The sequence below is a fragment of the Carcharhinus amblyrhynchos genome, unplaced genomic scaffold (assembly GCF_965287045.1).
Source record: "Carcharhinus amblyrhynchos unplaced genomic scaffold, sCarAmb.v2.hapA chromosome_1031, whole genome shotgun sequence".
Classification (NCBI taxonomy): Eukaryota; Metazoa; Chordata; class Chondrichthyes; order Carcharhiniformes; family Carcharhinidae; genus Carcharhinus; species Carcharhinus amblyrhynchos.
The window spans coordinates 30,001-42,500 of NW_027650771.1; the positions used below are offsets into that span (position 1 = coordinate 30,001).

The 12,500-nt window shown below is 55.2% G+C and overlaps 1 protein-coding gene across 1 annotated transcript in view; it reads left to right on the top strand.

Moving 5' to 3' along the window:
* The window catches only part of LOC145340448 (ras-interacting protein 1-like), a gene marked incomplete at its 3' end in the record, with an annotated part of 17,449 nt that extends 9,801 nt beyond the window's left edge, over window positions 1–7,648 (top strand). The window contains 6 exon segments of the mRNA XM_080184914.1: window positions 1,024–1,707; window positions 3,712–3,749; window positions 5,093–5,256; window positions 5,613–5,728; window positions 7,236–7,281; window positions 7,284–7,648. Of these exon segments, the coding sequence (XP_080041040.1) occupies window positions 1,024–1,707; window positions 3,712–3,749; window positions 5,093–5,256; window positions 5,613–5,728; window positions 7,236–7,281; window positions 7,284–7,648 (1,413 nt within the window).
* Window positions 7,649–12,500: the final 4,852 nt, after the last annotated feature.

Sequence of the window (12,500 nt, forward strand, 5' to 3'; positions counted from 1 at the left end):
ACGGGGTTAGATACAGAGTAAAGCTCCCTCTACACTGTCCCTCCATCAAATACTCCCAGGACAGGTACAGCACGGGGTTAGATAGGTAATATCTAACTGGGAGAGGTAGTATTGAGGAAGCAGGGTGGCTGCAGAAGGACTGGCACAGGCTTGGAGAGTGGGCAAAGAAGGGGCAGGTAGAATAGAATGTGGAAAAGTGTGAGGTTATGCACTTTGGAAGGAGGAATGGAGGCCTAGACTATTTTATAAATAGGGAAATGTTTAGGGAATCAGAAACACAAAGGGACTTAGGACTCATTGTTCAAGATTCTCTTCAGGTTAACGTGCAGGTTCAGTCGGCAGTTAGGAAGGAAATGCAATGTTAGCATTCATATCGAGAGGGCTAGAATACAAGAGCAGTAATGTACTTCTGAGGCTGTATAAGCTCTGGGTCAGACCCCATTGGGAGTATTGTGAGCAGTTTTGGACCCTGTATCTAAGGAAGGATGCGCCGGCCTTGGAAAGGGTCCAGAAGAGATTCACGAGAATGATCCCTGGAACGAGGAGCTTGTCGTATGAGGAACAGTTGAGGACTCTGGGTCTGTACTCATTGGAGTTTAGAAGGATGAGGGGGGATCTTATTGAAACTTACAGGATACGAGGCCTGGATAGAGTGGACGTGGAGAGGATGTTTCCATAGTTGGAAAAACTAGAAGCAGAGGGCACAACCTCAGGGTGAAGGGACGATCCTTTAAAACAGAGATGAGGAGGAATTTCTTCAGCCAGAGAGTGGGAAATGTGTGGAACTCTTTGCCGCAGAGGAGGCTGTGGAGGCCGGGTCACTGAGTGTCTTTAAGACAGAGCTAGATAGGTTCCTGATTAATAAGGGGATCAGGGGTTATGGGGAAAAGGCAGGAGAATGGGGATGAGAAAAATATCAGCCATGATTGAATGGCGGAGCAGATGGGCCGAATGGCCTACTTCTGCTCCTAGGTCTCATGGTCTTATAATGCAGAGTAATTCTCTCTCTCTCTCTCTCTCCAGGACCTGGTGCTACATGTGATGACGGGGAAGAAACACATCTTTGGGCGAGGGGGTCGACAGCAGGGAGCAGAGGCTGTCGATACTGCCCTCAGTGCCCCCGACATCCTCCCGCGACACTGCTGTGTCCGCAGGTGTGAGCGAGGGGGGCTGCCCCTCACAGCGTACGTCCGGTCTCTGCCAGGGGCCCAGGTGACCCGCAACGGGGGCCTGCTGTCGGGGGAGTCGGAGCTCCTCTCCGGGGATCTGCTAGGCCTCGGCGAGCACTACCTCCTGATGTATAAGGAGCCAGGCCCAGCTGGCCAGCACAGACCCTCCTGGATGCCCCCCACCCCCCTGGAGGCCTCCTCCACACCCGAGGCCTTCTTCTCCTGCCTGTTGTGCGGCCGGGCGCTGCAGGAGGAGGAAGAGGCTTTTGAGGCCTACCTCTCCAGCCGGGAGCTCCTGCTGCGCTTCCGGCCTGAGGAAGGCGAGGAGGAGGCCCTTCTGGAGGAGATTGCCCGGGGAGCCAAGGAGCCTCTGCCAGAGGGCAGCCAGGGGCAGCTGGGGACTCAGGAGGCCGAATTCCAGCTGGCTCCAGCCTACCTGTTTGCCATCTGCCTGCAGTTTGCCGCCAGCAGCCTGGAACCCAGTCACCTGCCCGTCCTCCTCATCAGAATGGCCAATACCGTCAAGAGGGTCACCTGGGTGAGTCGCTATGGGTTGTGGTGGGGGGCGGGGGAGCGCTCGAGGTGGGGGGGGGGTGCTCGAGATGGAGGGGCCCTTTAAGTGGGTGGGGAAGGCGCTCAATGTGGGTGGGGAGGACGCTCAAGTGGGAAGATGGGACTCACCCCACACAGCAACAGGAGGAGGCATATTAGAACATAGAACATTGAACATTACAGCGCAGAACAGGCCCTTCGGCCCACGATGTTGCGCCGACCAATTAAAAAAGCAATGACCCTCTAACCTAAACCAATCCCTTTCCATCCATAAAGCTATCCACGGATCTCTTAAACGCCCCCAAACTAGGCGGATCTACAACTGCAGCAGGCAGGGCATTCCAATCCCTCACCACCCTCTGGGTAAAGAACCTACCTCTGACATCCATCCTATAACTACCCCCCCTTAATTTAAAGCTATGCCCCCTCGTGCTAGCTTTCTCCATCTGAGGAAAAAGGCTATCACTGTCCACCCTATCTAAACCTCTAATCATCTTATATGTTTCAATAAGATCCCCTCTTAGCCGCCTTCTTTCTAACGAAAACAACCCCAAATCCCTCAGTCTCTCCTCATAGGACCTTCCCTCCATACTAGGCAACATCCTGGTAAACCTCCTCTGCACCCTCTCCAATGCCTCCACATCCTTCCTATAATGTGGGGACCAGAACTGCACACAATACTCCAAGTGCGGACGCACCAGAGTTTTGTACAGTTGCAACATGACGCTGCGGCTCCTAAATTCAATCCCCCTACCAATAAACGCCAAGACACCGTATGCCTTCCTAACAACCTTATCTACTTGATTCCCAACTTTCAGGGATCTATGTACACATACACCTAGATTCCTCTGTTCATCCACACTATTCAGAGTCCTACCATTAGCCCTATGCTCTACACATCTGTTATTCCTACCAAAGTGAATTACCTCACGCTTTTCCGCATTAAACTCCATCTGCCACCTCTCGGCCCAGCTCTGCAACATGTCCAAGTCTCTCTGTAAACTATGACACCCCTCTTCACTATCTACCACTCCTCCGACTTTGGTGTCATCAGCAAATTTACTGATCCACCCAACTATACCCTCATCCAGATCATTTATAAAAATTACAAACAGCAGTGGCCCCAAAACAGATCCCTGACGCACATCACTTGTAACCAAACTCCATGACGAATACTTTCCATCAACCACCACCCTCTGTCTCCTATCTGCTAGCCAATTCCTGACCCAATTAACTGAATCACCCCCAATCCCATACATCTGTATTTTCTGCAGAAGCATTCCATGGTGAACCTTATCAACCTTATTCTCTCTGTCTCGCTCACTCTGTCTCTCTCTCACTCTGGCTCTCTCTCTCTCTCTCTGTGTCCCTCTGTCTCTCTCTCACTTTCTGTCTCCCTGTCACTCTATCTCTGGTTCTCTCTCTCTGACTGTCTGTCTTTCTTTCTTCCCCTTTCTCTGTCTCTCTCTCTCTCTCTTTTTCCTTCTCCCTCTCTCTCCGTTTCTCCTTCTCCCTCTTTCCATTCAGTGAAGTCTCCCACCTCTATCCTCATTTCTCCCCTGCCCGCTGACTTGAGATGTTCTATTGCTCTGTCCTTGGTTCTGTCCCTTTCCTCAGTGGGTTTTTACACTCGGGAATCATCCTGAGGATGCGAGGATGATGGCCAGAGAGAGGATGATGTCTGATGTCGCAGAGACCCACCTCCGTTTCACACAGAGATGCTCTGAATGCATTCCTTTGGCCACATTCCCGCATCCGTCCACCCGAACATGACGAGGTGCACAATCGTACCGCGGCCCCTGTTAATATTAAGTTTAACAAGTAACGAGGAAGGGCACCTTCTGATTCCTCACTCCCATCAAAACAGGGAGGCCACACGGCAATTAGACTCTGAGTGACCTGAGAAAGGGAAAGTTAACTTGCAACACACTCCCCTGGTGCCCAAAACACCTCCCTATTTGCAACTAACTTTCTGACTTTGTTCTTCCAGGAAAAGATTAAAGAGATTGGAGACAAGCAACCTGCAAAGTAAGTGACCAAAGGACCACTAATCACTACCCACCAGCAACAACGCCCTGCATTTTTATGTCGCCTTAGACCCAGTGACTACCCCCACCCTAGACCCTTCACAGCAGTGATTATCAAACACATTCTCACCCCAAGACACGTGAGGAGATATTAGGGACAGGTGACCGAAAGCTCATTCAAAGAAAGAGAGAGAGACGTAGAGAAAGAGAAAAAAAAAGTGGAGAGGTTTAGGGAGGGAATTCCAGAGCCTAAAGCATCCACCCCCCCTACAACCCCCCCGAGACAGCTGAAGGTACAGCCATCAATGACAGGATGATGGGATTCTGACCCTCTGACAGTGCAGCACTCCCTCAGCACTGACCCTCTGACAGTGCGGCACTCCCTCAGCACTGAGCCTCTGACAGTGCGGCACTCCCTCAGTACTGACCCTCTGACAGTGCGGCGCTGCCTCAGCACTGACCCTCTGACAGTGCGGCGCTCCCTCAGCACTGACCCTCTGACAGTGCGGCGCTCCCTCAGTACTGACCCTCTGACAGTGCGGCGCTCCCTCAGTACTGACCCTCTGACAGTGCGGCACTCCCTCAGTACTGACCCTCTGACAGTGCGGCACTCCCTCAGTACTGACCCTCTGACAGTGCGGCACTCTCTCAGCACTGACCCTCTGACAGTGCGGCACTCTCTCAGCACTGACCCTCTGACAGTGCAGCACTCCCTCCGTACTGACCCTCTGACAGTGCAGCACTCCCTCAGCACTGACCCTCTGACAGTGCGGCGCTCCCTCAGCACTGACCCTCTGACATTGCGGCACTCCCTCAGCACTGACCCTCTGACAGTGCGGCGCTCCCTCAGCACTGACCCTCTGACAGTGCGGCATTCCCTCAGCACTGACCCTCTGACAGTGCGGCACTCCCTCAGCACTGACCCTCTGACAGTGCGGCACTCCCTCAGCACTGACCCTCTGACAGTGCGGCACTCCCTCCGTACTGACCCTCTGACAGTGCAGCACTCCCTCAGTACTGACCCTCTGACAGTGCGGCGCTGCCTCAGCACTGACCCTCTGACAGTGCGGCGCTCCCTCAGCACTGACCCTCTGACAGTGCGGCGCTCCCTCAGTACTGACCCTCTGACAGTGCGGCGCTCCCTCAGTACTGACCCTCTGACAGTGCGGCACTCCCTCAGCACTGACCCTCTGACAGTGCGGCACTCCCTCAGTACTGACCCTCTGACAGTGTTACAGACTGTAATATTTAACTCTGATGGTTTTGGAAGTTGTGAATCGAGCTGATGAAACTAATTGCTCTGGTTTTCTGTTCCACTACCCCACCCCACCACTCTCTCCCCAGCCAATCACAGGAGGGTGAACAGCCGCCCGCTGGAACTCTGGAGGATGTGATCTCTGACCTGCGACCTCTCGTGTACTGGATGTCCAATGCCATTGAGTTGCTGAACTTTGCTCAGAGGAAAGTGACTGAGCTGGAGAAGGATTGGGAGAGTGCACAGACCGAGGGTATGTGGCAGGGGGCAAGGGGACTGTGGGGGCTGAGGGGCAGCAGGGGGCAAAGGAGGGTCAGAGGGTGACTTCTGTCAACAAACCACCTGGTTTGGTACTTATCCCTCTGTCTCTGTCTATCTGTCTCTCTCTCTCTCTCCCTGTGTCTCTGTCTTTCTCTCTCTCTTCCTCTATCTCAGTACCCCTCCATCTCTCTGTCTGCCCCTGTCTCCTCCTCCTGTCTCCCTCTCTCTCTGTCTCCCTCTCTCTCTCCGTCCCTCTCTCTCTCTCTCTGCTTGCTGTGTTGTACTGATTCCATGGTGCTCTCTCTCTCTGGGTGATATCTCTCTCTCTCTCAATGCTATGTCCCACAGCTTTCTCCCAGGACGCAGTGCTGTGTACAGATTTTGAAGCCTGTGAGGAAGCAATGGCTATCCTGGACGAGGTTATCATGTACACCTTCCAGCAATGTGTGTACTACCTGACAAAGGTCAGTGCATGTGTACCACTGTGTGTGCACATCAACACCAGTGTGTACACCATGTATCCCATCAGATTGGAAACAAAACCTCATCAATATGTATATAACCTCAACAAACTGTATATAACCTCATCAACATGCATATAACCTCATCATGTATATAACCTCATCAATATGTATATAACCTCATCAATATGTATATAACATCATCAATATGTATATAATCTCATTATGTATATAACCACATCATGTATATAACTAATATGCATATGAATATCAATGTGTATATAACCAAACCTCATCAATATGCAAATACCTTCATCAACATGTATATGACCTCATCAATATGTTAATGAGTTCATCAATACGTGTACAGATTGATTTGTAAATACTTTATTAATATGGAAATAAACTGAGCGATATGTAAATAACCTAATCAATATGTATACAACTTCATCAATATGTAAATCATTTCATCAATCTGTATATAACATCATCAATTTGTATATAACCTCATTAAAGCATAAATAACTTTATCAGTATGCATACAACCTTATCAATGTGTAAATAAACTCATCAATATGTTTTACACTGCATGGGGGGGTTGGGAAGGGGAGAGGGGAAGAGGAGAGGGGGAATGGGGAGGAGGGGATGGGAGAAGCAGGATAGGGAAGGGAGAGGTGGGATGGGGAGGGGGATGGTGGGGGAAGAAGAAGGGGGAGCGAGGATGGTGTGGGAGGAGGATGGTGGGGTAGGTGGGTGGGGGTAGGATGGATGAGGGAGGAGGGGGAGGGTGATGGAGGATGATGAGGATGGGGGAGGGTGAGGGAAGATGGGGGAGGGTGAGGGAAGATGGGGAGGGGGGGAGGGAGGTGGGGGAGGATGGAGGAGGATGAGGAGGGTAGGGTGAGAGGAGGTGCGAGGGAGGAAGGGGAGGGAGGATGGTGGGGGGTGGATGGGGAGGGAGGGAGGATGGTAGGGAGGAGGTTGGGAGTAGGGTGGGGGAGGCAGGGGTGAGGAAGGAGGATGGGGCAGGAGCAGGGTGAGGGAAGGAGGAGGATGGGTGAGGGAAGGAGGAGGATGGGTGAGGGAAGGAGGAGGATGGGTGAGGGAAAGAGGAGGATGGGTGAGGGAAAGAGGAGGATGGGTGAGGGAAAGAGGAGGATGGTGAAGGGAGGAGGATGGGGAAGGGAGGAGGATGGGGAAGGGAGGAGGGTTGGGGAAGGGAGGAGGGTTGGGGAAGGGAGGAGGATGGGGAAGGGAGGAGGATTGGGGAAGTTGGAGGATGGGGAAGGGAGGAGGGTGAGGGAAGGGAGGAGGGTTGGGGAAGTAGGAGGATGGGAAAGGCAGGAGGGTGAGGGAAGGAGGAGGATGGGGCGGGAGGAGGATGGGGAAAGGAGGAGGGTAGGGGAGGGTTCCAGCTCCGTGCGGGGTTCAGTCGAGGAGGGGACGTGGGATTACAGGATAACATGTCTGGCTTTCTGCTCAATTCCCCCCTCCTCCCGCGCCATTACAGACGCTGTACTCGGTCCTTCCCGGCCTCCTGGAGACAAACCCCTTCGCCACCAGCGCCAACCCAGCCGAGGTACAGGATCTGAGCGGGATGCCTGAGGGGGTCAGAGACATCCTGAGGATCTACCAGGGGTCAGAGACATCCTGAGGATCTACCAGGCCACCTTTGAGCTGAGCCAGGACTACCTGCTGCACCCCGACCTGCTCTCCCAGATGTTTGGATACCTCTTCTTCTTCTCCAATGCTTCTGTCTTCAATGCCCTGATGGAACGGGGTAAGGAATCACCCTCACTCCTCACCGCCCACTCCATCACTCACCCACTCACCCCCACTCCATCACTCACTCACCCCCACCACTCACTCCCCACTCCATTACTCATTCACTCCCCGCTCCATCGCTCACTCACTGCCCACTCCGTCACTCACCCTTCACCACCCACTCCATTACTCACTCACTCACTCCCCACTCCATCACTCACTCACTCTCCACTCACTCACTGCCCACTCCATTACTCACTCATTGCCCAGTCCATCACTCCATCACTCACTCACTCACCACTCTGTCACTCACTCACTCACCACTTTATCAATTATGCACTCCACACTCCATCATTCACTCACTCCTCACTCCATCACTCACTCACAGGGAATTCCACCCTGTGTGTGTGTCTCTCTCTCTGTTTGTCTCTCTCCCGGTCTCGCTCTCTCCCTATCTCTCTCTCTCTCTCTCCCTGTCTCACTTTCTCTCCCTGTCTCCCCCTCTCTCTCTCCCTGTCTCCCTTTCACTCCATCTCTCACACCCTGTCTCTCTCTCTCTCCCTCCCTCCTGTCTCTCTCTCCCTCCCTCTCCCTCCTGTCTCTCTCTCCCTCCCTCTCCCTCCTGTCTCTCTCTCCCTCCCTCTCCCTCCTGTCTCTCTCTCCCTCCCTCTCCCTTCTGTCTCTCTCTCCCTCCCTCTCCCTCCTGTCTCTCTCTCCCTCCTGTCTCTCTTTCCCTCCCTCTCCCTCCTGTCTCTCTCTCCCTCCCTCTCCCTCCTGTCTCTCTCTCCCTCCCTCTCCCTCCTGTCTCTCTCTCCCTCCCTCTCCCTCCTGTCTCTCTCTCCCTATCTCTCTCTCTCTCCCTGTCTCTCTTTCACTCCATCTCTCACACCCTGTCTCTCTCTCTCTCTCCCTCTACCTCTGTCTCTTTGTCTCTCTCCCTGTCTCGCTCTCTCTCTCTCTCCCTCCCTATCTCTCTTTCTCCCTGTCTCCCTCTCACTGTCTCTTCCTGCCTCTCTTTCTCTCTCCTTCTCTCTCTCTACATCGGGGCGTCTCACGCTGTCAAGGATTGCTACACGAAAACGAATCTATGGTTTTGGAACTCTCTTATCTGCAGGAAATGTCTTTTCTCCGGTATCCTGATTGTTCCGGAAATTTCAGTGATGGGAAATGAGGCAAAGTATGTGAGAGAGAGTGTGTATGTGTGTGTGTGTGTGTGTGCGTGTGCGCGCGAGAGAGAGAGTGTGTGCGTGTATGTGTGTGCGCGCGAGAGAGAGAGTGTGTGTATGTGTGTGCGCGTGAGAGAGAGAGAGAGTGTGTGTGTATGTGTGTGCGCGCGAGAGAGAGAGAGAGTGTGTGTGTATGTGTGTGCGCGCGAGAGAGAGTGTGTGTGTGTGTATGTGTGTGCGCGCGAGAGAGAGTGAGAGTGTGTGTGTGTATGTGTGTGCGCGTGAGAGAGAGAGAGTGTGTGTGTGTATATGTGTGCGCGCGAGAGAGAGAGTGTGTGTGTGTATGTGTGTGCGCGCGAGAGAGAGAGAGAGAGTGTGTGTGTGTATGTGTGTGCGCGCGCGAGAGAGAGAGAGTGTGTGTGTGTATGTGTGTGCGCGCGAGAGAGAGAGAGTGTGTGTGTATGTGTGTGCGCGCGAGAGAGAGAGTGAGTGTGTGTGTATGTGTGTGCGCGCGAGAGAGAGAGTGAGTGTGTGTGTATGTGTGTGCGCGCGAGAGAGAGAGAGAGTGTGTGTGTGTATGTGTGTGCGCGCGAGAGAGAGAGAGAGTGTGTGTGTGTATGTGTGTGCGCGCGAGAGAGAGAGAGAGTGTGTGTGTGTATGTGTGTGCGCGCGAGAGAGAGTGTGTGTGCGTGTGCGCGCGAGAGAGAGAGAGAGTGTGCGCGCGGCGGGCGCGAGAGAGAGAGTGTGTGTGTGCGCGTGCGAGAGAGAGTGTGTGCGCGCGCGAGAGAGAGAGAGTGTGTGCGCGCGCGAGAGAGTGTGCGCGCGTGAGAGAGTGTGTGTGTGTGTGTGCGTGCGTGAGAGAGAGAGTGTGTGTGTATGCGCGCGCGAGAGAGAGTGTGTGTGTATGTGCGCGCGCGAGAGAGAGAGTGTGTGTGTGCGCGCGAGTGTGTGTGTGTGTGTGCACACGAGAGAGCGAGTGTGTGCGTGTGCGCGCGAGAGAGAGAGTGTGTGCGTGTATGTGTGTGCGCGCGAGAGAGAGAGTGTGTGTATGTGTGTGCGCGTGAGAGAGAGAGAGAGTGTGTGTGTATGTGTGTGCGCGCGAGAGAGAGAGAGAGTGTGTGTGTATGTGTGTGCGCGCGAGAGAGAGTGTGTGTGTGTGTATGTGTGTGCGCGCGAGAGAGAGTGAGAGTGTGTGTGTGTATGTGTGTGCGCGCGAGAGAGAGAGAGTGTGTGTGTGTATGTGTGTGCGCGCGAGAGAGAGAGAGTGTGTGTGTGTATGTGTGTGCGCGCGAGAGAGAGAGAGAGTGTGTGTGTGTATGTGTGTGCGCACGAGAGAGAGAGAGTGTGTGTGTATGTGTGCGCGCGAGAGAGAGAGTGAGTGTGTGTGTATGTGTGTGCGCGCGAGAGAGAGAGTGTGTGTGTGTATGTGTGTGCGCGCGAGAGAGAGAGAGAGTGTGTGTGTGTATGTGTGTGCGCGCGAGAGAGAGAGAGAGTGTGTGTGTGTATGTGTGTGCGCGCGAGAGAGAGAGAGAGTGTGTGTGTGTATGTGTGTGCGCGCGAGAGAGAGTGTGTGTGCATGTGTGTGCGCGCGAGAGAGAGTGTGTGTGCGTGTGCGCGCGCGAGAGAGAGTGTGCGCGCGGCGCGCGCGAGAGAGAGTGTGTGTGTGCGCGTGCGAGAGAGAGTGTGTGCACGCGCGAGAGAGAGAGTGTGTGCGCGCGCGAGAGAGTGTGCGCGCGTGAGAGAGTGTGTGTGTGTGTGTGCGTGCGTGAGAGAGAGAGTGTGTGTGTATGCGCGCGCGAGAGAGAGTGTGTGTGTATGTGCGCGCGCGAGAGAGAGAGTGTGTGTGTGCGCGCGAGTGTGTGTGTGTGTGTGTGCACACGAGAGAGCGAGTGTGTGTGTGTGTGCGCGAGAGAGAGTGTGTGTGTGTGTGCGTGCGCGAGAGAGTGTGCGTGCGCGAGAGAGAGAGTGTGCGCGCGCGAGGGAGAGAGTGTGCGCGCGCGAGGGAGAGAGTGTGCGCGCGCGAGGGAGAGAGTGTGCGCGCGCGAGGGAGAGAGTGTGCGCGCGCGAGGGAGAGAGTGTGCGCGCGCGAGGGAGAGAGTGTGCGCGCGCGAGGGAGAGAGTGTGCGCGCGCGAGGGAGAGAGTGTGCGCGCGCGAGGGAGAGAGTGTGCGCGCGCGAGGGAGAGAGTGTGCGCGCGCGAGGGAGAGAGTGTGCGCGCGCGAGGGAGAGAGTGTGCGCGCGCGAGGGAGAGAGTGTGCGCGCGCGAGGGAGAGAGTGTGCGCGCGCGAGGGAGAGAGTGTGCGCGCGCGAGGGAGAGAGTGTGCGCGCGCGAGGGAGAGAGTGTGCGCGCGCGAGGGAGAGAGTGTGCGCGCGCGAGGGAGAGAGTGTGCGCGCGCGAGGGAGAGAGTGTGCGCGCGCGAGGGAGAGAGTGTGCGCGCGCGAGGGAGAGAGTGTGCGCGCGCGAGGGAGAGAGTGTGCGCGCGCGAGGGAGAGAGTTTGCGCGCGCGAGGGAGAGAGTGTGCGCGCGCGAGGGAGAGAGTGTGCGCGCGCGAGGGAGAGAGTGTGCGCGCGCGAGGGAGAGAGTGTGCGCGCGCGAGGGAGAGAGTGTGCGCGCGCGAGGGAGAGAGTGTGCGCGCGCGAGGGAGAGAGTGTGCGCGCGCGAGGGAGAGAGTGTGCGCGCGCGAGGGAGAGAGTGTGCGCGCGCGAGGGAGAGAGTGTGCGCGCGCGAGGGAGAGAGTGTGCGCGCGCGAGGGAGAGAGTGTGCGCGCGCGAGGGAGAGAGTGTGCGCGCGCGAGGGAGAGAGTGTGCGCGCGCGAGGGAGAGAGTGTGCGCGCGCGAGGGAGAGAGTGTGCGCGCGCGAGGGAGAGAGTGTGCGCGCGCGAGGGAGAGAGTGTATGCGCGCGAGGGAGAGAGTGCGCGAGGGAGAGTGCGCGAGGGAGAGTGTGCGCGAGGGAGAGAGTGCGCGAGGGAGAGAGTGCGAGGGAGAGAGTGCGTGACAGAGTGTGAGAGAGAGTGTGTGTGTGAGACAGTGTATGAGAGTGTGTGTGTGAGAGAGTGTGTGTGTGTGAGAGACAGTATGAGAGTGTGAGTGTGTGTAAGTGTGTGAGAGAACACGTGTGAGTATGTGTGACAGTGTGTGTTCGAGAGTGTGTGTGAGAGAATGTGTGTGTGTGAGAGAGAGTGCGTGCGTGAGAGAGTGCCTGTGTGAGAGAGTGTGTGTCTGTGAGAGAGACAGTGTGTGAGAGAGAGAGAGTGTGTGAGAGAGAGAGCGTGTGTGAGAGAGAGAGCGTGTGTGAGAGAGAGCGTGTGTGAGAGAGAGCGTGTGTGAGAGAGAGTGTGTGAGACAGAGAGTGTGTGAGAGAGAGTGTGAGAGAGAGAGTGTGTGAGAGTGTGTGTGAATAAGAGAGAGTGTGTGAGACAGAGAGTGTGTGAGAGAGAGTGTGAGAGAGAGAGAGTGTGAGAGAGAGAGTGTGTGAGAGAGAGTGTGTGAGAGAGAGTGTGTGTGAAAGAGAGAGAGCGTGTGAGAGAGTGTATGAGAGAGTGTGTGAGAGAGAGCGTGTGAGAGAGAGCATGTGAGAGAGCGTGTGAGAGAGAGCGTGTGAGAGAGAGCATGTGAGAGAGCGTGTGAGAGAGAGTGTGTGAGAGAGAGAGTGTGTGAGAGTGTGAGAGAGTGTGAGAGAGAGTGTGTGTGAGAGAGAGTGTGTGTGAGAGTGTGAGAGAGTGTGAGAGAGAGTGTGTGTGAGAGAGAGTGTGTGTGAGAGAGAGTGTGTGTGAGAGAGAGCGTGTGAGAGAGAGCGTGTGAGAGAGAGCGTGTGAGAGAGAGCGTGTGAGAGAGAGGGAGCGTGT